Source organism: Erinaceus europaeus, chromosome 7 (genome assembly GCF_950295315.1).
Source record: "Erinaceus europaeus chromosome 7, mEriEur2.1, whole genome shotgun sequence".
Taxonomy (NCBI): Eukaryota; Metazoa; Chordata; class Mammalia; order Eulipotyphla; family Erinaceidae; genus Erinaceus; species Erinaceus europaeus.
In genome coordinates, this window is record NC_080168.1 from 44,193,637 (window position 1) to 44,218,150 (window position 24,514).

Consider the following 24,514-nt stretch of genomic DNA (forward strand, 5'->3'; position numbering starts at 1 on the left):
TTTATGCAGGACTGCTCATGCGAGAACAAATTCTCTGGCTTGCTTTTTGCTTAAAATCACTTTATGTTCAGAGAAAGAACACAAGAGCAAGCACAGGTGATAAACCAGTTAGGAGCAGGCACTAAGAGTAGGAAGCCATTGCCTCATTGCTCCATGGGGTCTGTCGTCATCTCTGAGCAGTCATCCTTCAGACTTTTCACTTGCTGGTGAGGCCAGCTGACTGGCCTGGAGATTTGGTCATTGCTAGTCTGAAATCTTCTGTCAGCTGTTAATAGGACTTCCATCAGGATGAGAGATGGAAGGTTAAGAAGAAACGGGGGGTCGGGCAGTAGCACAGCGGGTTAAGCACACGTGGCACAAAGTGCAGTGACCGGCATAAGGATCCCAGTTCGAGCCCGGGCTCCCCACCTGCAGGGGGGTCGTCTCACAAGCAGTGAAGGTGTTTATCTTTCTCTCCCCCTCACTGTCTTCCCTCCTGTCTCGATTTCTCTCTGTTCTATCCAACAACAACATCAATGGCAACAATAACAGTAACAATTAGGGCAACAACAAGGGCAACAAAATGGGAAAAAATGGCCTCCAGAAGAAGTGGATTTGTAGTGCAGGCACTGAGTCCCAGCAATAACCCTGGAGACAAAAAAAAAAAAAAAAAGAAAGAAACTATAGTGCACAGGTCCTTGGATTTTTTTAGATTGTGGACTTTGACAGCAGTAGTAGCAACAGCAGATATGTCTCTAGCCACAAGCTGTACTCATATGTCACTGAGTCCAGGCAGGATGAAATTCATGTCCTTGTTCACCAGGTTGTTCTGAACTGTCCCAGGTGACAGTTTTCTCTTTTTATTTTTATTTAATTTGACAAGACAGAAATTGAGAGGGAAGAGGAGACAGACAGGGAAAAAGATAGACCTAGCAGATCTGCTTTCGCCATTCATGAAGCTTCCCCCCACCTCTTCCCCCCCCCCCCCCCACGCAAGTGCGAACCAGGGGCTTGAATCTAGGTCCTTGCACATGGTAACGTGTGCTTGACCAGTTGTGCCACCTCCTTCCTCCCAGCCACCAGTGACAATTGCATGGAAACTCCAATTTAGTGATCATACTTAGGCTTTTTATGAAGCAAAGCCCCAAAATCCAGTAACAGGAGAGTGGGTAGAAAGAGTATTATAACTGGAGACTGGAGATTGAAGTTTAAGCTTGTCTTTGACATAGCGCTGTGAGCCATACTGTGAACATTTCATTTAGCAATTTTTTTTAAGTTTCAAACTTGAAATATTCACTATAAAGCCCTCCTCTACTCCCTGAGTAATTCAGGCAAAAGCAGCTAATTGTTCCTCCTTTCCCTAAGCTATCTGGACAGCTGTCTCTCCTGGATTTAGTCTGGCGATACTGGCTAATATGACAAATTGATACATAGTATTGTACTTGAGTTAATTTGATCCTGTATGTCCAGTATGCCAAGAAACCTCTAATTCAGTACAACAGTCAAAGAGTCATCAGGAGTCAGACCCTAGGGGACTGGGCAGTGGCACTCCAGTTGAACACACACATTATTGTGTGCAAGGGCCTGAGTTCTAGCTCCTAGTTCCTAACACCTGAGGGGTGGTGGTGGTGGTGAAGTAGTGCTCTAGGTGTCTTCTCTCTTCCTCTCTACCTCCCCTTCTCAATTTCTCTCTCTCCTATCATATAAATAAATAAACAGTTTGGAAAAAAAAATCAGACCTTCTCCTCTACCCTGTTCCCCTCCTGTAGTAGGGAAACCTCAGGAGATGTGGGTCTGCAGGTCTCTTTCTCTTTCTGTCTCTCTCTCTCTCTCTCTGTTTCACTCCTATCAAAATAGGAAGGAAAAATGGCTGCTGGCAGTGGTGGATTTATTGTGTAGTCATTGAGCCTCAGCAGTAAACGAACAAACAACCTCCCCCTTTTTTCCTTTCTTTTTTTTTTTTTTTTGGACAAGTGAATTTTTATTTATGGGCCACATAAATAGCTTGAACAAGATAGTCATTTCTAGAAAAAAAAAAAGGCTCCCAAAGCACAAAAGAAAATTGACATTAGTTGTAAATCTAATCTGTTTCTCATGAGGTTAAAAATGTCACTTCTAATACCACTGTATTAAAAGATTTACCTCTGGATAAGAAGAAATACATATCTGTTCTCACAATTATGCTTTCCAAATCTTTCACCTGACTTTCTTTTAATAAAATCAGGATGTTTTCCTTTATTTAAATCAATAAATCTCTATCTTTTTAATATTTATTTATATTTATTTTTCCCTTTTTGCTGCCCTTGTTTTTTAACAATTTTTTTATTGTTGTCATAGTTATTATTGTTGTTGATGTCATTGTTAGATAGGGCAGAGAGAAATGGAGAAAGGAGGGGAAGCCAGAAACAGGGAGAGAAAGGTAGAGGAGCGACTCTACTGGGGGCTCGAACGGGGATCCTTCCGCCAGTCCTTGTGCTTTGCTCCACATGCGCTTAAACCGATGCGATACCACTGACTCCCAAATCTATCTTTTAAGTCAAAATATTAAGACACTAAAAATTCTAGATTATCGAAGTACACAAACTTTCCTCTATGATTGCTTCTTCTCTTCTTAATAGTCCATTTCTATAGTCTTGCACTTCATTCAAAGAAAGGGATGGGCTGAGGGAGACAGCATAAGGGCTATGCAAAGACTTTTATACGTGAGGCTTTCAGGTCACAGGTTCAATCCTATCATAAGCAAGAGCTGAGCTGTGTTTCTCTCCCCTTCCCCATATATATTTAAAATAAATTAAAATAGTGTTGCAGCTCTTTTAGAATTTGTCTAGCAAGTCTTCCAGGCTTTACTGGAAGGCTCCTCCCCCCAAAAATAAATAAATGAAAATATCTAAAAAGGGGGGTTGAGTGGTGACACACTTGCTTAAGCACATATGTTACTAAGCTCAAGGACCTGGGTTCAAGCCCCCGGCCCTCACCTGCAGGAGTAAAGCTTTGTGAGTGGTGAAGCAATGCTGCAAGGGTCTCTCTTTGTCTCTCTCCTTCTCTATCACCCCTTCCTCCTTGATTTCTGGCTGTCTCTATCCAACAGATAAAGTTAATTTTAAAAATTACTATTATTATTATTTTTTAAAGATTTTATTTATTTATTAATGAGAAAGATAGGAGAAGAGAGAGAAAGAACCAGACATCACTCTAGTGCATGTGCTTCTGGGGATTGAACTCAGGACCTCATCCTTGAGAGTCTGATGCTTTATCCACCAGACCACAAATACTTATTACTTTTTTAAAAAGGGAAGACTTGCTTTCTCTGTGCTCCATTCCACTTCTCTGTCTCAGTTTCTCCCCCCTCACTCCCCCCCACCAGCTGTCAGACACTTGAGCCTCTTGCTTTTCCCTTGAACACGTTCCTTAACCAATCAGAAAAATGAACAACACTGTATTTGAGCTAATTCTCTAGAACAGGTTGGTCATTCTGCCGGGCTAGCGTTGCGGGTGTTTCTTCTTGAGCATGTGCTTTCTGGGTTGGAGAGAACTCAATTGGAACCAACCTGGACTGCTACTTACTCAGCGATGCGGAAGAGAGACCAGGAACTTGTGGTGGAGCAGGAACGCAATGCAGTGCCTTTACTGATAAGAGACAACGTCTTTATATATATATCTTTAACCAGAAGTGGCAACTGGGAAAAGGAAATGGCTAGGAAAGGGGATGGAGAAAAGGAAAGAGCGGGAAGGTAGTTTTAACCGGTGGGATTAACTAATACCCTGCAGGAAGGGCTGATCTCGAGGTAGAAAGAAGATAGAACAGGCAAAATAATAATTATGTAAATAGACCATACTGTCAGCAATGCAGCATGGAGCAGGGGGAAGCTGGTTTAATGCCCGACATCTCCCCCTTTCTTTTTATCTAAAGGCCATAGTATCAGGAATGCAGGGTGCTTCGTTAGACAGAGAGTCTGATAGGACGAGGCACACCTTTGGGGTTACTACTGTCCCTCCTTGCTCAACCTCTCGGTAGAGAGAGAGACTAAGAGGATAGACACACCCCTCAGGTTCAAGCCCTGCCAAGCTCAACCACATCCTCACAATTTCCCCAACATCTCCCTCTTTCTTAATGGCCATATATAAATGGTTCAATATCTGTAAAAGATGTTTTTTAGATCCTGCTATGTCACATTATAAGTCCCGGAGGGACTTACTACTTCAAAAAGGGCCTCAAAATCCCAGTTAGGCTGGTTCTGACTATTCCTGCGGGATTGCTGCATCCAAAAATGTCTTCTCATAGAAGAAAGAATCAAATCAGGAGGGTAGAACTAACCACATGTCTCCATTCTTGGGGACTGCCAAGGTTCTGGAGAAGGCTCTGCAAGTTAGAGTCACCCTTCTCCGTGGGAGACACGTGAGAGGGAGTCCAGGAAGTCCCAGGGGAAATCTCCGTGCATCTCCAGAGCTCTACGATCATGGTTATGAGGAACCAAGGTGTGGTCCAGAGTAAAATGTCCCAGAGATAGAAAACCTGTGTCATGAAAAAAAAGAGTAGAGGGTTTGGGAACCTCTACATAAGGAGGAAGGTCACCCATGGTGGAGGGGTCTCAGAAAAATAAGAAGGAAAAAAGGAATCACAGTGCCTTTTGTAAAACATGAGGCTGCAGAGAGCCAAGGCTGTATACTTATCTGGGGTGCCTTCGTACATCTGCCACTTATGTGTGAAGCCAGGGGCTAGCTCCAGAGTGCTGGGCTAGCATTGCGGGCGGGAGAGAGGAACTCAGGAACTCATGGCAGAGCAGGAGTGCAATGCAATGCCTATATATATATCTTTAACCAGAAGTTTCAAGTGGGAAGAGGAAATGGCAAGGAGAGGGGATGGAGAAAAGAGCACAAAGGTAGAAAGTTTCCATAGCAGCTGTTGTGAAGATTCTAACCAGTGGGATTAACCAATACCCTGCAGGCAGGGCAGATTTCAGGCAAAACAGTGATTATGTAAATAGACCACAGCATCAGAGCATGGGGGCTTCCCGACAGTCATTCCATTTTATATAGTCATACATCAAAATTGTTAAGCATTCGTAAGACATAGAATTTGTAGGTGAGTTTATTGTTACTCAAGAAAAATTCCTCTGTATTTATTATTTTTGATCAGAGCCCAACCTAGTTATCGGTGGTGCCAGGAATCAACCCAGCTTGAGTGCAAGGACTGTTCGCTGCTGCTATGCTGTTTCTTCTGGCCTACGAAGCCTTTTTGAGATAAACCTGATATTCCTTTAAAAGTTTAGATGGTGGGCTGGCAAGATAACTCACTTGGATAGTGAGTTATCACTGCTTTGCCATGTGTTTGAGCCCAGCCCCCACTGTACTGAAAGGAGCTTTGGTATTGTGGTTTCTTCCATTCTCTCTCTACTTTCTTTATCTCTAGCTAAAAACAAGGAAAAAAAAAACCAAACAAACCCAAAACAAAAGTTCAGATGGTTCCAGATATCTACCATCACCGGTTCAATGCAGTGTAAAACTGTAGGAGTTATTTCTAACAATAGAGCAATTTCAGAAGTGTTCGGCTCCTGCTGGTGGATTGAATGGGTTAGTTGTAGTTTTGTTTTTGTTTTTTTCACTAGCAATTTGTAACTCACAACTAGCTGACTGTGATTTAGTGGGCAGTTATTTTTAGCACGCTTCTGTATTGGTCCTGCTAATTATCTAACAACAGTCCAAGGGTGAGGAGTGTACTAAGTATTCATTGGTTTTATCTGTGTGCCCAGGGAGTTAATGTCACAGTTCTAGCCTTCACCTCATCCCCCCTTAGCTAGGTAATTACATCCTCCCCTTTTCATGTGCTTTGCAGTTCCAGTCTTCATTTACATTGATAAACAGTTTGGTGGTATTTAAATGCTGTCACTGTGCTCAGCATTTGTCTGGGCTGTGTGTGGGGGGAAATAATATAAACTGTTGATACCATCAGTAGCCATTGATGTCTTCTGCTATTTCCCTCACCACCTCAGCAAGGCCTCCAGCTCCACCAGTCTTCTTTTTGTTCTCTGAATAGGCTGAGCTGAAGCCTGCTGTTTTCTCTCTGTTTGAATCCCTCTTTTCTGGATAACTGATATTTTGTGTATTGTCTCACTGTCTCTTTTATTCCCCTCCTTAAGTTGTGGGCTCAGACATCTTTCGCACAGTTGTACCCTGAGTCTCTAGCCCAGTGTCCTTACATCTAGTGGACTTAATGGGCTGCCAGACAAATATATTTGTGGAATGAGTGAGTTGATTTGGGAGTCTAGATATAAAAGGAAATCCCAAGTCATATGGGCAATCTGTGGCTGATTATTGGGCTGTCAGAAAAGTCTTGACGTATTTTTATGTTTCTGGCCATTCAATAGCATGGAGAGGATAAAGAAAACCTCACACAGTCAGGGAAGTCTGCTGGACAGAAGTGGGGCATGATTTGGCTTTGAAGAGAAAGTGAGAACTGGACAAGAAAACCATAGAAAGGAGGGCATGTCTAGGGGGAAGGAGGGTGGAGTAGGGAAGCCCAGGGGCAGAAATGGCCTTGGTGCATTTGAAGGAAGTGTGTATTTAGTGGGTTACACTGATTTCTAGGCTTTGGGAGGAGGAAGTAAAAAATGGTTAGGGGCCAGCAAGAGAGCTTATCTAGGAAGGTGCTTGCTTTGCCGTTGTATGTGTATGTGTATGACCAGGTTCAGGCCCTACATTTTCTGCACTGGGGAAAATTTCAGTGCTGTGGGGTCTTTTTCTCTCTTTCTGTCTCTCAAAAAAAAAAAATCAGCCCAGTGAGGAGAAGATAGGTAAATAAATAATTATAATGGTAAAGATGCACAGGAAACTATGTAGTAGAAAAGCCACAGTTTGGAGGGGCCTCTGGAACTCAAACCCTCCAGTTTTAGTCTTTTTTTTTAAGTTTTAAAATATTTATTTATTTATTTATTTATTTATTTATTTTATTGCCACTAGGATTACCACTGGGCCTTACTGCCTGCATGACAAATTCACCGCTCCTGTTTTCTTTCTTTCTTTTTTTTTTTTTAAGACAGAGATAAATTGAGAATAAAGAAGGAAATAGAGACAGACAGACACACACACACACACACACACACACATGCAGCACTGCTTCACCACTTGTGAAGCTTCCCCCAGTAGGTAGGGACTGGGGTTTTGAACCCATTTCCTAGTGGTGGTAACACGTATGCTCCACTAGCTGTACCACTCCTGGTCCCTCCACTTCTAGTCTTGCTTCTGCCATTTTTCTGCTGTGTGACTTTTTAAAAAAATATTTATTTATTTATTCCCATTTGTTGCCCTTGTTTTATTGTTGTAGTTATTGATGCCGTCGTTGGATAGGACAGAGAGAAATGGAGAGAAGAGGGGAAGACAGAGAGGGGGAAGAGACAGACAGACACCTGCAGACCTGTGAAGTGACTCCCCTGAAGGTGGGGAGCCGGGGGCTTGAACTGGGATCCTACACCGGTCCTTGAGCTTTGCACCATGTGCGCTTAACCCTCTGCGCTACTGCTACAGCCCGACTCCCCACTGTGTGACTCTTTTAAGATGATCTATACCTTGAGTTTTTCAACTGTTGAATGAAGGAGCCATGATGGAAGCTACTCCAGATCTGATGAATTGATGTACACAAAGTGCACAGAACTGTGCTTCCCATATTACACACACTCAGTTTGCCATGTCTTACAGAGAGACACCCAGGACTGTTGTAGGAGAGGACGAGCAGATAGAGAGTGGCTTGAGTTTATTCTGTTTTTATTACTGGAACACTGTTCAGCTCTGCTTTATGATGGTGCTGGAGATTGAGCCTGTGTGTGCTGCCACCCATCCCCCCAAACGACAGTGATTTACATGGACTGGAGCTGCTGTTGTTGTTCTGGCTAAATCAAGACTGACATAGTTTTAGAACTATTATGGATCAGAGTAGGCAACCAGTACTCAGAATTAAAGAGATTCTTGCTTATGTTTTTTATAGTTATGCTTTTACAGTTCTCAGAAGGACTTTCAGAAAAATCAAGACATTCATGCCTGTTGTAACTATATCCTACAGAAGCCATAATCACTTGTGTTTCTGATCATTTATGCTGAACGCAAGAAGAGTGATTTATAGACCTTTTAGGAAGTCTTCATTTACATGTTTTTCCCTTAATTTTAATCCTCTTGATTAGCATTCTATTTTATTTTAATGTATTTTATTTTATTTTTACCAAAGCATTGCTCAGCTCTGGCTTATGGTGCAGCTGGGGATTGAACCAGGGATCTTTGTTGCCTCAGGCATGAAAATCTTTTTGCATAGCCATTATGCTATCTCCTCACCCACATAGTTTTTTTTTTTTTTTGTGGTGTGTATCTAAATTATTACCACTCTATTTGAGCAAAAGGAAAATGATGTAACTATGTAATTTATAGTTGCAGTTCATTTACTTGTGACATTCCCAACATACTGCAACTATGTAAAGTACACAAAGAACTCCATCAAATACATACAGAGGAAAAAAGTATCAGTAGACTTTCTTTTTTTCAAATGTAAAAATATACCTGTCATCTGTTTTATTTAGAATTATTTTGTTTTACCAGGAGAGCATGAGGCAGACAAGGAAACACCACTCTGTTATATGTTGAGATTGACCCTTTGGCCTCATTCATGCAAACATGTTCTCTACCTAGTGAGTCTTCTCCCTGGCCCTGCCACATTTTATTTACCTATTTTTTGCAGAGCTGAGGCCTTGTACTTGCTCTGGGCTCCATTTTTTTTCCTTTCCTTTTTTTTTTTTTTTGCCTCCCGGGTTATTGCTGGGGTTCAGTGACTGCACTATGAATCCACTGCTGCTGGAGGCCATTTTCCCCATTTTGTTGCCCTTGTTGTTATCTCTGTTGTCACTATTATTACTGTTGTCATTGCTGCTGTGGGATAGGACAGAGAGAAATCGAGAGAGGAAGGGAGACAAGAGAGGGAGAGAGAAAGACACCTGCAGACCAGCTTCACCTCCTGTGAAGCGACCCCCTTCCACGTGGGGAGCTGGGGGCTTGAACCGGGATCCTTACGGCGGTCCTTGCACTTTGCGCCATGTGCGCTTAACCCGCTGCGCTACCACAAGACCTCTTGGGCCCCATTTTCTTTCTTTTTTTTTTTTTTTTTAATTTTTTTATTTAAGAAAGGATTAATTAACAAAACCATAGGGTAGGAGGGGTACAACTCCACACAATTCCCACCGCCCAATCTCCATATCCTACCCCCTCCCCCGATAGCTTTCCCATTGTCTATCCCTCTGGGAGCATGGACCCAGGGTCATTGTGGGTTGCAGAAGGTAGAAGGTCTGGCTTCTGTAATTGCTTCCCCGCTGAACATGGGCGTTGACTGGTCGGTCCATACTCCCAGTCTGCCTCTCTCTTTCCCTAGTAGGGTGTGTCTCTGGGGAAGCTGAGCTCCAGGACATATTGGCGGGGTCTTCAATCCAGGGAAGTCTGGCTGGCATCCTGATGACACCTGGAACCTGGTGACTGAAAAGAGAGTTAACATACAAAGCCAAACAAATTGTTGAGCAATCATGGACCCAAAGCTTGGAAAAGTGGAGAGGAAGTATTAGGGAGGTTCTCACTGCAAACTCTAGTATACTTCTGCTTTCTTACTTTGGTGCCATACTCCAAACTCAGTCAATTTCTGCTTTGCGTTTCTACTTCTTTTTTTTTTTTTTTTTTTTACATGCATAACATTCCCCAGATTCCCATTTGACAATACAACCCCCGCTATTTAATTCATCATTTTTCATGGACCTGTATTCTCCCCACCCACCCACCCACCCCAGAGTCTTTTACTTTGGTGTAATACTCCAATTCCATTTCAGGTTCGACTTGTGTTTTCTTTCTGGGCCCCATTTTCATCCAGATAGAGAGACAGAGAAAAGGTGGGGCATCACAACCTTAGAGCTTTCTCCATTGTCATAGTAACTCCCATGTGGTGCCAGGACTTGAATCTGGGATCCTTGTATATCCAAGGTGTGTATCCTACCTGTATCTCTTCAACCCTCCATAGCATTTCTTTTAAAAGAGACTGGAATGAAAAAATCTATAGGCTCCTGGTAGACGCCCACTTCTGAATTCCAGCATCTGAGTGGCGGGCTCTGATGGTAGCCAACCTGCTCTCACCTTTATTGTCAACACTTTGATAGACATTGGTTGCAACCAATCAGCTTGTGCCGCCCAGTTTGAAACTGATAAAAGCTGCCTGCTGTGGAGACTAGCGTTTGCAGGTCTGGTCGGAATCTGGTCTGTAACCCGTTAACATAAAATAAATGTAACTCCCTGCCCTCCATATGGCCTCAGGTCTCGTTCTTTGGTTACTTTTGAGCTATATTATGGAATTTTTTAAATTACAAGATAAATATTTTATTTATGGTAGAATTAGGAATGTGAACAAACTTGCTTCAATAAATGTGTGAATCTGAGTAATACTGAAAATAGGAGTGTGACTCTTCTTGTAAGATTGAGACTAGATTGCATAGACTAGGTGGTGGCACACCAGGTTAAGTGCACATAGTACCAAGTGCAAGGATTTGAGCAAGGATACCAGTTCCAGACCTCAGTTCAAGCCCCTGGCTCACCACCTGTGTGTGTGTGTGTGTGGGGGCACTTCAGAAGCATTGAAGCAAGTCTGCAGGTGTCTGTCTGTCTGTCTATTTCTCTATCTTCCCCTTTCCTCTCAACTTCTTTCTGTCCTGTCTTATCCAAAAATATCGGGGGAAAAAATGGACACAGCGCAGGCACTGAGCTTCAGCAATCGCCCTGGAGAGAAAAAAACAAAAAGGTCAGATTGCAAATGTGTTACATATCACATATATGATAAACATATGTATTTACTGAACAGAGTATCTTGCAGCTGACTTGCTATACCATTGACTAGAAGCAAAATTATGACTGGGATATATGATGTGCTGTATTAGGTCTAATTCCCTCAGAACTAAGGGAAGAAGCATACACACCAAAGTAGAATAAAATGATCTTTGAGCACCAGCAGTATTTAAACAGTTGAAGCTGTAGTTACCTTCAGAAGGAAATGTTCTTTCTTCCAGACCCTTACAATCCGCAATTACTTTTTGTCACTGGAACTGCATCTACTACTTTTCTGAGGGTAAACCTCCCTGTTCCCCCTTCTGTGTTTTTTAGAAGCTGTTTCATTTTGTTTTATTACAGTTTTTATAATAGCCATTAAATCTTTGACCCACAAAAATGGCTAATGGTCTGTGTACTTTGTAGTGCTTTTACTACATAATAATATCACTAACTTCCCTCCCTCTGATGCCATTGTATTAGTACACCAAGGCCATGTTTAAACAGTAAAGAGTCATTCTTGGCAGGAAATGGAGTGGTGCTAACAGGGAGGAACTCTGTATCCTGGGAGGCTCGAGAGAAGTAGGTCCAGCACTTTAAATAAATATTTATTTAATGAGTGTGCATTCTCACAAGCCATAAGCACAATTTAAGAGAAATGAGATTTTGCTTCTACCTGTGTAATATCTAGTCAGTTTTTTTCCCCTAAATCCTGAAGAGATTTCCGTTTGCTTAGTCATAGTAAATGTATAGGTGAAATGTGATTAAAATGTTACAGGAAGGGGAAGAACATCCTATCTCTTTTACTTTTTAAAAAGTATATTTCATTTATTTATTAGATAGAGACAGAGAGAAATTGAGAGGGAAGGGGAAGATAGAGAGGGAGAGAGAAAGAGAAAAACCTACAGTATTGCTTCACTGCTTGTGAAGTTTCCCCCCCTGCATGCAGGTGGGGAGCAGGGGCTTGAACCTGGGTCCCTGCACACGGTAATATGTGTGCTCAACTGGGTGTACTACCACCTTCTATTTCTAATACTTTTCTGATTTCATACTTGAGCAGAAATTTTTCATTTACATAGTGGTACTCCCCCCCCCCCCGCTTACTTTTAATTTTCTTCTTCAGTGGCACTATATTTTATTTTATTTTATTTTATTTTATTTTATTTTATTTTATTTTATTTTTACCAGAGCATTGAACAGTTCTGGCTGATGGTAGTGTTGGGGATTGAACCTTCAGCTTTTTGCCTTTGGTGCCTCAGGCACGAAAGTCTATTTTGCATAACCATTATGCTATTTCCCCAGCCCTAGACTTATTTATTCGTGGGAAACAAAGCAAAGCACTGCTCTGTTTTGCCAGTGGTGGTAACAGGGATAGAACCTGGGTCCTCAGGCTGCAAGTCCTGTGCTGTGCTGCTGAGCTACCCACCACACCCTTCCAAGGTGTGTGCCCTGAGCCCTGAGCCCTGCTCCTAGGTGGAGAAAGGTTAGCTTCGTCCACTCTGTTCTCCCTGGGGGTGGTTCTGACCTCCTCATCTCTACATGTTGGGGAGGCAGGAATCCAATTTTCTGACAGTCCTCATTCTCTCTTCCTTTGACTATTATAAGCTACTCCCTGCCCCCATATTTTCTATTTTGTTCCAAAGTGGGGGGGGGGGGGGAGGAAAGAAAAGAGAAGGAAAAAAGAAATGAGGGTGTTATTTTCTCTTTAAACATTCTTCCAGATTCTCATGCTTGTTTTGACTCTGAGATGAAATATTTGTTTTCACAGGTTTAGGGTGGCACTGATCCTGGATGTTACTTATTTATTTATTTATGTTTTAATCAGGACTTTCCACGGTTGACAGATTCTCTTATTTGAAGATTTTAGTTTTAGAAATATTTCTTATCTTTCTAATCTCAGATTGCCAAGCTGTAATTATTTATGCCTTTTTTTTAAGGGAAGGTTCTATTTAAATTTATTTTTTGTGAGTGAATTAATCATGGTTTACAAGATCATAAGAATACAGGGGTATAGTTCCACACCAAACCCACCACCACAGTTCTGTGACCTAACCGCCTGCTCTACCTCCTCCCCTAAGGAAATTATTTATGTCTAAATGAGAGTCGTGAAACAGTGATGTTATTTTTTCCCAAGAAGGGAATTTAGCTTGTTTTAAAATTCAGGTTTGGCCAAAGCCATAGAAAGCCGTGTTTGAGAAGTAATCTGGCTTGTTGCTCTGCTCTGCATGGAATCTGCAGCATCCTGGTCCTGTACTAACATCTCCAGGGCACAGCTCCTGCAGTCCTGGCAGTGACTTTGCCTGCAGAGTTCTTTGCTGACTCTGTAACACATCTTCCTTTCCCCATCTTTGTGACTTGTGCAGAAATTCTTTGAATTTCCATTTCATAGATATGGAAATTGAGATAGAGGGGTAAGTGTGACTACTAATAATAACAACTTAGGGAGCTATTTTTGTGTGCCAGACTTTGTGCTTACATACATCCTTTTATAAAAAAAAAAAATGTTCAAAACAACTTTTGGGAAAGGTTCTCTTTCCTTATTTGACCTTAGAAAGAAATGAATTGTCTTTTTTTAAAAAATATATTTTTTAAACTTGTTAACATAAGAAAGAAAGAGAGGGAGGGATACCAGAGCACCACTCTGGCACATGTGATACCAGGGATTGAACTCAGAACTTCATGCTTCTATTATTATCATTATCATTGAACTTCATGCTTGTATTATTATCATTTTATTTTTATTTTGCCACTAGGGTTATCACTGGGGCTTTGTGCCTGCAAAATGAATACTCCATTCCTGATGGCCATTTCTCCTTTAAAAAATGTTTTATTTGTTTATTTATTTATTTATTTATTTTATAGGACAAAGAGAAATTAAGAAGGGAGGAGAGAAGATAGAGAGAGAAAGAAAGAGTGAGATACCTGCAGCACTGCTTCACAGCTCATGAAGCTTTCCCCTTGCAAGTGGGGAACTCAAACTCTGGTCCTTATAAATGGCAATGTGTGCACTCTCCCAAGTGTGCCATTGCCCACGTCCAGAACTTCATGCTTCTAAGTCCAGCAGTCTAGCCACTGTGCCACTGTGGGAAGTTAGCATCTAAGGCTAATGGACAATCCCTGCTTCTTAGTAAAGTCAGAAACAGATTTTAGGTTGTTCATATGAGGAGGCTGGAAGGAGGAGAGTTGTTTGTGGTTAATTCATAGAGGCAGGGAGGTGGGGTAGTATAGTGTGCAGAGTCCATGATAAGTAATAGGAATGGAGACCAGACATGTTCAGTTGTTTTCAGCATGTGGGTGGGAAGCAGGAATGAGGGGGTTCAGTAGCAGGAGAAAAAGAAATGCATGTAACTCCTTGTGGGGCTGGCTTGGTGCTCCAGGGACCACTTAATTCATCTTGGACTTTCCCTTCAGGCCATTTTTACTTTGCGGGTAGTGCATAGTGTGACTTATACCAGTGCCCACAGACATCACCTTGGAAGGTTTGTGGCCTAGAAAATAAGATATTTTTCAAGTCTTTTAACTTTCCTTATCTGTAAAATGAGATTGGATTAGGTGATCTGGAAATATCTTTTCAGGGGTTTGGGTGATAGCGCAGTGGGTTAAGTGCACGTGGCGCGAAGCGCAAGGACTGGTGTAAGGATCCCTGTTAGAGCCCTGGCTCCCCACCTGCAGGGGAGTCGCTTCACAAGTGGTGAAGCAGGTCTGCAGGTGTCTGTCTTTCTTTCCCCCCTCTGTCTTCCCTTCCTCTCTCCATTTCTCTGTGTCCTATCCAACAACATCGATAATAATGACAAACAACAAGGGTAACAAAAGGGAAAATAAAAAAAAAATATTTTCAAAACTGACACTTTATAGGAATTGCTACAAAAAAAAAGGCAGAATAAATTCTGAGCTCATCTGTTGAATTCTCTGGTTTTCTTGTTCTCCTTTTCTATTTTTTAATTTATTTATTTTAGTTGTTATGAATAGTTTGTTACAGGATTATAAAATTCCAATGTCTAATTCCATACCACATCCACCGCCAAAGTTCTGTGTTCCACCATTCCATCTCACAAAGATAACCACCATAGTTCTTATAAGTCTTACAGTTTGCTTCTGTTTTGTTTGGATTTTTTAATATATTTTTAATATTTATTTATTTATTCTCTTTTATTGCTCTTGTCTTATTGTTGTAGTTATTATTGTTGTTACCGTTGTTGGATAGGACAGAGAGAAAATGGAGAGAGGAGAGGAAGACAGAGAAGGGAAGAGAAAGATAGACACCTGAAGACCTGTTTTACTGCTTTTGAAGCGACTGCCCTACAGGTGGGGATCTGGGGTCTCGAACCGGGATCCTTACGCCGGTCCTTGTCCTTTGCTCCAACTGTGCTTAACCTGCTGTGCTACTGCCCGACTCCTGATTTTTTTTTTTTTTTTTTGGCAAGTTCATATAACTCAGATCTCTAGAATCACATATGAGTGAAACCATCTGGTAGTTGTCTGTCATCCCTTTACTTATTTCACTTAGCATAATCACCTCCAATTCCATCAACTTTGTCTGAAAGGATACAATACCATCTTTTTGATTGTAGAGTAGTATTACATGGGCTCCTTTTCTATTTTTTTTTTTGTTTGTTTGCCTCCAGGGTTGTTGCTGGGACTTAGTACCTGCACCATGAATCCACTACTTCTGGAGGCTATCTTTTTCCCTTTTGTCGCCCTAGTTGTTTTACTGTTTTTGTGGTTATTATTACTGTTGTTGTTGTTATTGTTGTTGGATAGGACAGAGAGAAATGGAGAGAGGAGGGGAAGACAGAGAGGGAGAGAGAAAGACAGACACCTGCAGACCTGCTTCACCGCCTGTGAAGCGACCCCCTTGCAGGTGGGGAGCCGAGGCCTTGAACCGGTATCCTTATGCCTGTCCTTGTGCTTTGCACCATGTGCACTTGACCCGCTGTGCTACTTACTGCCCGACCCTCTTCTTTTCTGTTTTAAAAAGACTGGTAGGACTGGTGAAATAGCTCACTTGGATAGTGTGCTACTTTGCCGTGTATGTGTCCCATGTTTGTGCTTGGCCCCCACCACACTAAAAGAAGCTTCGATACTGTAGTCTCTTACTCTCTCTGCTGCTCTGTCTTTACCTCATAATGATAATGATCATAATAATAGTAACAAATAGAAAATCTGTAAAACTAAAAACTGTATCTTTTAAATTGTCTTCTTTAAAATACTGTTTTCATTTGCTATTTTAAGTCTTTCTTTTTTTTTTTTTGTACAATACCATCAAACTAATGTGCAAACCTGTGTCTGTTTTTTTTTTTTTTTCTAGGCCCTGCAGGAACAGCTAAAGATGTGTAAGTGCTTAATGTTATGACTTTGTAAACTCTGTCTCTGAGAAGATGCTGGTTTTCCTGATCATGATCTTTAAGCTAGATGTTAGATATGGCTCAAAAGACATGAAGATGCTTTCTCTGTTATTGCACACAACAAGACTATGAATTGGTTTGTAAGTTAAGTGATTCTTCTAGAATGTCCAGCCTTGGAAATTGACATCTTAACCTGTTAGTTGCCGTAGTGCTTTAACTCAAAACTTTAAGAAAGGAAGATATTTAACTGTGTTTCCTTGTTTATTCAAATGAGAAAGGAGTGATTTGTGCTGGGGGTGGGGCATTCAGTACATAGCACCTAAGACTATTTGTTTTAGAAATAGACAGCAGGTAGGACTGGGTGGTGGTACACCTAGTTAAGCACACATATTACCTAGCGCAAGGATCTGGGTTCAAACCCTCACTCCTCACCTGCAGGGTGGATGCTTCTAAGCAATGAAGCAAGTCTGCAGGTGTCTATCTTTATCTCTCTCTCTCTGTCTCCCCTTCCTCTCTCAATTTCTCTGTCTTATCTGATAAAAATTAGAAAAAAAAAATGGCCTCTGAGAGCAGTGGATTCGTAATGCCAGTAGCAAGCCCCAGTGATGATCCTGGTGACAATTAAACAAAAGAGAAGAAGGACGAGGAGGAGGAGGAGAAATAGACAGGGGGCTGGGTGGTAGTGCAGTGGGTTAAGTGCACATGGTGTGAAGTGCAGGGACCTGTGTAAAGATCCTGGTTCGAGCCCCCGGCTTCCCACCTGTAGGGCGTCATTTCACAAGTGGTTAAGCAGGTCTGCAGGTGTCTATCTTTCTCTACTCCTCTTTGTCTTCCCCTCCTCTCTCTATTTCTCTCTGTCCTATCCAACAATGAAAAATGGCCTCCAGGAGCAGTGGATTCATGGTGCAGGCACCAAGCCCTGGAGGTAAAAAAAAGAAAAGAAAAAAGAAATAGACAGCAAGGAGAGGTGTAGCCCAGTATTGGCCAAATGCATATTAAATTGTTTGAAAGAGGGTAATTAACGGTTAGAGTCAATGTATTTGGCCATTCAGCGTAGTCAATGCTAAGTTCATCTTTAGGCTATAGGACACTTAATAAAGGAGCTCTGTGAGACATTTCCAGAACTCAGGAGTGCTTTTAGTATATCTGTATGTCTCTTTTCCTTCCAAACTCTACTCTAGGTTTATAGTGCAGACACTACAGTAGTTGTTTAATAGTATTTGTGGTCACTCCACAGCCCACCACAAACATCCCCTTTATACGCATACCTAGAGTGGATGAAAAGCTTCACTTCTGGGGAGAGGTGGTTAGGTACCCAAACCAGTTCACTCCATTTCAAGGGAGGCCTGATTGGCTCTGGGTTTAACTGTGGTCAGGAGTGGGGCTTCAGCAAAGGCTGCTGTGCAGGGGATAGAGTTTGACCTTCTCCCCGTCATAAAGGTTGGGGTTTCTGGGCTTGTAACAGAGTGGGGATGGGGACTGGTAGACAGGAACAGGACAAAAATTAAACCTAGGTTCAGACTTTTTTTTTAATTGACAAGAATCCTGATGATATTACAATGGGAATGTCAAATTCTAGTGGGGAGCAAAATGTGCATTTGAGATGGAACTTTTGGGACCAAGGGAGCAGTTCAAGTTGCTTCCAACCCCTGGTTGTCATAGTTGAGTTTATGCCACAAACACAGTGCAGCAGTGATGGTAGCCTCCTGGCCTTACTACAGGGTCTTTATCTGTTCTTTGGTTTCTCCGTTCCATTTCTCCATGTTGTCACTAGATTCATTTCCCTCAGTCACTTCTCTGTTGTCTTATGAACTCTGTTCTCAAACTTTCAACTGGGGACTGGCAGGTGGCTCACCTGGTATAGCACACACATTACCACATGCAAGAATCTGGTTTGAGTCCCCAGCCACCACATTGAAACACCTGCAGGGGCAGGGAGGGGGTTGTCCCATAAACAATAAAATAGTACTTGCAGTCTTTCATTCTCTGTCTCTGTCTCTCTTGCTGTCTAAACAATTCTATCTAAACAATAAAACTCAATTGTTTTCTCATTGCCCACTGGATCCAGCCCAGTAGAAATTTTCTGTTTCTCCCACTAGAGTTATGGCTGGCGCTCGGTGTCCGCATGACAGATCCACTGCTCTTAGCGGCCATTTTTTCCTTCTATTTCTTTGATAGGATAGAGAGAAATTGAGAGGGGCGGGAGAGAGAGACAGAGAGATACCTGTGGTACTTGCTTTACTACTTGTGAAGTGTCCCCTGCAGGTGGGGAGCAGTGGCTGGAACCCAGGTGCTTGTACATAATAACGTGTATGCTTAACTGAGTGTGCTATCTTCCAGTACCTGTGTTTGAGCTTTGATTCAACTGAATTTGCAGTTGGTGGGAAGAAACTTTGCAGTCAGATGGTAAGCAAGAGCACAGACTGAGGGGAACTCACACCCTGCTCAGTGAGCGAACCCTCTGGTGGTGGAAGGTGCTCAGATCACCTCATTTTTTCTGTCTGTTTTCTTGCTTGCTTGGTTTATCTGCCTGCAATGGGTTTTTTCCAATGCCGTTTATAAAAGTTCTACTTTACAGCGTGCTTTCTCTTCTGGACTATTTTTTAAAATTGTTTTCTTTTTGTTTGCTTGTTTCTTTTGTTTTTCACTATTCTGAGTATCTGTTTTCTCCTTTTTTAAAAAATTAGATAGGCAGCAACAAATGCTGGAGAGGATGTGGGGACAGAGGAACCCTTTTACATTGCTGGTGGGAATGTAAATTGGTACAGCCTCTGTGGAGAGCAGTCTGGAAAACTCTCAGAAGGCTAGACATGGACCTTCCAGATGATCCAGTAATTCCTCTCCTGGGGTTATACCCCAAGGACTCCATAACACCCAACCAAAAAGAGGTGTGTACTCCTATGTTCATAACAGCACAATTCATAATAGCTAAAACCTGGAAGCAACCCAGGTGCCCAACAACAGATGAGTGGCTGAGAAAGCTGTGGTATATATACATAATGGAATACTATGCAGCTATCAAGAACAATGAACCCACCTTCTCTGACCCATCTTGGACAGAGCTAGAAGGAATTATGTTAAATGAACTAAGTCAGAAAGATAAAGATGAGTATGGGATGATCCCACTCATCAACAGAAGTTGAGTAAGAAGATCTGAAAGGGAAACTAAAAGCAGGACCTGATCAAATTGTAAGTAGGACACCAAAGTAAAAACCCAGTGGTGAGGGGTAGACATGCAGCTTCCTGGGCCAGTGGGGGGTGGGAGTGGGCGGGAGGGATGGGTCACAGTCCTTTGGTGGTGGGAATGGTGTTTATGTACACTCCTAGCAAAATGCAGACATATAAATCACTAGTTAATTAATATGAGAGGGGGAAAATCAATTGTATGTCTCAAAGTTTCTCAAAACACAAACTGAATCGTTTTAATATATAGGCTGTGTATTTGATCTGCGGACTCTCTCAAAAGCCTAGACCAAGTAGATTAGAAGCATCCAATAGCACAGCTATATACAAGATACTGGATACTGTACAGCAAACCATAACAAAAGGACTTTTCAAAGTTAACCCAATTACCAAATAATTTGATGATAACATTAACTATCGATTGTCTTTTTGAACCCTAAGACAGCAGGAACCTCACATCTCCACTATAGAGCCCCTTCTTCCCCCAGTCCTGGAACCCTTGGATAGGGCCCACTTTCCCGTATGCATCTCCCAATCCAAACCAAATAATATTGCATCCGCCGATCACAACCTAACCAACGCAACTATTGCCACCTCAACATGCTTCACCTCAGACTGTGTCCAGAGACTTCACGTGTGGAATGACAACCCTTCAGCTTCATTACTCAGGTGAGACCTTTCCTTTTATAGTACACTCTAATTTCATCTCAGGTAGTTCACTTTCTAACAAAATCCCATAACCTAGATATACACCAGTTTCTGTGAGAGAGAGCTTATGTTCACATGTATCCATAAACTACTGCAAAATATATACCTGAAAGCAGAAGTACACTAGAGTTTGCAGTGAGTACCTCCCTAACACTTCCTCTCCACTATTCCAAGCTTGGGATCCATGATTGCTCAACAAATTGTTTGGCTTCGTATGTTAACTCTCTTTTCAATCACCAGGTTCCAGATGCCACCAGGATGCTGGCCAGGCTTCCCTGGATTGAAGACCCCACCAATGTGTCCTGGAGCTCAGCTTCCCCAGAGACACACCTTACTAGGGAAAGAGAGAGGCAGACTGGGAGTATGGACCGACCAGTCAACGCCCATGTTCAGTGGGGAAGGAATTACAGAAGCCAGACCTTCTACCTTCTGCAACCCTCAACGACCCTGGGTCCATGCTCCCAGAGGGCTAGAGAATGGGAAAGCTATCATGGGAGGGGGTGGGTTATGGAGATTGGGTGGTGGGAGTTGTGTGGAGTTGTACCCTTCCTACCTTATGTTTTTGTTCACTAATCCTTTCTTAAATAAAAAATTAAAAAAAAAATTAGATAGGACAGAGAGAAATTGAGAGGGGAGGGAGAGGTAGAAAGGGGGAGAGAAAGACACCTGCAGACCTGCTTGACTGTGAAGCATCCCTCCTTCAGGTGGGGAACAGAGGCTCAAACCTGGATCCTTGTGCTTAGTAATATATGCACTTAACTGGTGGGGAATGGGGGCTTGAGCCCAGGTCCTTATGCATAGTAATGTGTGCACCTAGCTGGGTATACCACAGCCCTGTCCTGACTTGCCCCCCTTTTAAATTTTATTTTAATGTATTTAATTATAAAATAGAAACGCTGACAAGACCATAGGATAAGAGGGATACAATTCCTACCACCAGAACTCCGTATCCCATCCCCTCCCCTGATAGCTTTCCTATTCTTTCACCCTCTGGGAGCATGGACCCAAGGTCATTGTGGGGTGCAGAAGGTGGAAGGTCTGGCTTCTGTAATTGCTTCCCCGCTGAACATGGGCATTGACAGGTTGATCCATACTCCCAGCCTGTCTCTCTCTTTCCCTAGTGGGGCAGGGCTCTGAGGAAGCGGAGCTCCAGGACATATTGGTGGGGTTGTCTGTCCAGGTAAGTCTGGTTGGCATCATGGGAACATCTGGAAAGATAGTTAACATATAAGGCCAAGAAAATTGTTGACTAATCATGAACCTAAAGGCTGGAATATTGCAGATGAAGATTTGGGGTCTCCATTTTGGAAGTAGCTAGCAGGTCTATTTTAGGTATATTCCAAAAGGCCCATGACTTTATTAGTTTTTTCCTGAGCCTAACATCTGATATGCAGTTGGACCCAGGTTATATTGTCTGGGGAGATGATGTCATGGCTGGAAAAAGGGCTAGAAAGCTGGATCAGGGAAGAGAGTAGCTATCAAATATGGGAAAAGTATATAAATATTTTTGGCTATAAATTCCACTGATTTTATTTGGGGCCCATATTCAGCATAGGAGCCTATGTGACCTCTACATCCCTGTAGATCTGAACTCACATTCTGTGGTCATGAGTAGGAACATTCCGAGTTGCACCAATTTCAGGACCCATCTTCTTCAGGTGGTGTCGGGGTCCTGATGAGGACCCCGCTTCTCAATCTGATCAAGTCGGCTGACCCACTCTGTTGCACACCAGAGGAGGGGGCCAAAGAGGTCAAATCAAGGGCAGCAGGGGTGAGTACGCTGGGGGTCTTTCCCTGTGGATTGCAGCAAGAGAGGAAGCCAAGGATCACCCCTGGACATTATTTGCCTATGAATAGTGCATTTATTGTATGGCAAGCAAGGGTTTTTATAGGTTGGGGTAGGGGGAAGAACAGGGCAGCTATGGCCTAGCCCTATATGGTCAGGAAAGTTAAGGGATTCCTTATATGTTCAAGACAGCAGGGGATAGAGAAATGGTGAGGATCTTCCCAGTAACAGCTGGGTAAGTGGTTGAGCTAGTTTGGAGAATGAGGAAGTGAAACTGCCAGGTAGCACAGAGAGGGGAGGTGGGTCTTTGTGTAGGTGAGAGAGACTGATAGGGGGACTGGGACCTGTTAGGCAGGTTCCTTCCTGCTTAATCCATAGAGGCGAGAACCCCCTGGGGGAACTGATGAAAGGCCTGTGCCTCCCAGGCATCCAGGGGTCCCCCCTGGATGGTCCGCTCCACACTTGACCTTAGCTTATGCAAGGCCCCACAAGGTGGTAGATAGAGTATGTTATCCAACTCTCCTTTGGAGGATGGAACATTCTCTACCATTGTTGATCCACAGTTAAGGACAAGGTCCTGTGGGGGCCCCTAAAGGGGTCCATTATGTTGTTCCTGATAGAGATGACCAGTGATAATGGAAAGAGGGATCTGTTCGAGATCTAGGCACATCACGTCTGTGTGGGAATCTCAGGATTCCCCGAATAGGGCCCCAGTTGATGGGGTGACTCTCAGCCCTTACTTAGGATGCATTTCCATTGGGCACATAAGCACTTATCTGCTTGCTTTCCTCCATTGGGGACTGAGTGAAATGAGATGTTTTGCCCAGATCTGTGTTCCCCATGGTTCTGAGTTTCTGCCTTTGCGTGTAGTACTCAATGCTTACTTGTTAAGTGAATCCTATCACTTCTCATCCAGGAACAGCTTATTTCATGGCTCTCTTTTCCTTTTAGAGACACAACCATTTCTAATCAAATAAGTGAAGACTTTGTGGACATTATGTTGGTAAAATGAAATATTATATGATAAGAGATGCCATCAGCTACCTTTTGAAATACTGAGTTCTCCAGAGTTCAATGTTCTGAGGCTCTCCTGGTATGTTCTTAATTTGCCTAGAAAAATGACATTTTTACAAACAAATATAGTTACTTTAAACATTTATTTATTTATTCCCTTTTGTTGCCCTTGTTTTATTGTTATAGTTATTATTGTTGTTATTGATGTTGTTGTTGGATAGGACAGAGAGAAAATGGAGAGAGGAGGGGAAGACAGAGAGGGGGAGAGAAAGACAGATACCTGCAGACCTGCTTCACTGCTTGTGAAACGACTCCTCTACACGTGGGGAGCAGGGGGTATGAACTGGGATCCTTACGCCAGTCCTTGAGCTTTGTGCCACATGCATTTAACCCCCTGCACTACTGCTGGACTCCCATATAGTTAGTTTAATTGAAAAAAGTTCAGAGCTACTTTAGTGTTATGTTTTTCCTTGTACAAATAGTATAATTAAACACATTCTTTTCCTTTTTAAAAAATACTTTATCTTTCTCTAGTGGGGCGGGGCTCTGGGGAAGCGGAGCTCCAGGACATATTGGTGGGGTTGTCTGTCCAGGGAAGTCTGGTTGGCATCATGCTAGCATCTGGAACCTGGTGGCTGAAAAGAGAGTTAACATATAAAGCCAAACAAATTGTTGACTAATCATGAACCTAAAGGCTGGAATAGTGCAGATGAAAAGTTGGGGGCGGGTTGTCTCTGTTTTGTAGCTAGCTAGTAGGCATATTTTAGTTATATTCCAAAGGGCCTGTGGCTATACTAGTTTTTTTTTTTTCTTCCCTGAGTCTGCTGGGAGTATGGGTCAACCTGTCAATGCCCATGTTTAACAGGGAAGCAATTACAGAAGCCAGACCTTCCACCTTCTGCATCCTACAATGACCTTGGGTCCATACTCCCAGAGGGATAAAGAATAGGAAGCTATCAGGGGAGGAGATGGGATACGGAGTTCTGGTGGTGGGAACTGTGTAGAGTTGTACCCCTCTTATCCTATGGTTTTGTCAATGTTTCCTTTTTACAAATAAAATTTAAAAAATGCAAAATAAAAAAGACTTTACGTTTTCTTTGGCTAGAGATAGAAGTTGAGAGTGAAGGGGTAGATAGAGAGGCAGAGAGAGACACCTGCAGCACTGCTTCACTGCTTGTGAAGCTTCCCCCCTGCAGGTGGGAATCAGGGACTCGAGCCTGGAGTCCTTGATTATTGTAATATGTGCACTCAACCAGGTGTATCCCTGCTTGCCTTCTCCTTTTTCATTTTCTAGACAGAGACACAGAGGGAGAAGGAGAGGGAGAGAGAGGAGACCCCATACACCACCAGAGTTTCCTTAACCATAGTGGAGGCCAGGCTTGAACCTGAGCTGTGCACATGACCAAGCAGCACACTGTCCAAGTGAGCTATTTTGCCAGCCCTACACCCTATACATTTATTTTCTTTCCTTCTTTCTTTCTTTCTTTCTTTCTTTCTTTCTTTCTTTCTTTCTTTCTTTCTTTCTTTCTCTTTCTTTCTTCCTTCCTTCCTTCCTTCCTTCCTTCCTTCCTTCCTTCCTTCCTTCCTTCCTTTCTTTCTTTTCTAATTTGCTTTTCCCCCCTTTTTGTTGCCCTTGTTTTCGTTTTTTTATTGTTGTTGTAGTTATTAT

General features: G+C 42.6%; 1 protein-coding gene and 1 non-coding gene across 5 annotated transcripts in view; both read left to right on the forward strand.

The window, feature by feature from the left end:
- Window positions 1-24,514, forward strand: part of C7H12orf75 (chromosome 7 C12orf75 homolog) — a 63,569-nt gene that overhangs the window by 3,047 nt on the left and 36,008 nt on the right. For 3 of the 4 annotated variants that reach the window (XM_060194336.1, XM_060194338.1, XM_060194339.1), the window contains exon 2: window positions 16,118-16,142. The exons of the other annotated variant lie outside the window; for it this stretch is intronic. In XM_060194336.1, coding sequence (XP_060050319.1) covers window positions 16,118-16,142 — 25 coding nt within the window. The remainder of the gene's footprint in view (window positions 1-16,117; window positions 16,143-24,514) is intronic. 4 annotated transcript variants of the gene reach the window in all.
- On the forward strand, window positions 2,777-2,838 carry LOC132539652 (U7 small nuclear RNA). Its single transcript, XR_009550983.1, has one exon. It is a non-coding gene; the product is annotated as a U7 small nuclear RNA (small nuclear RNA).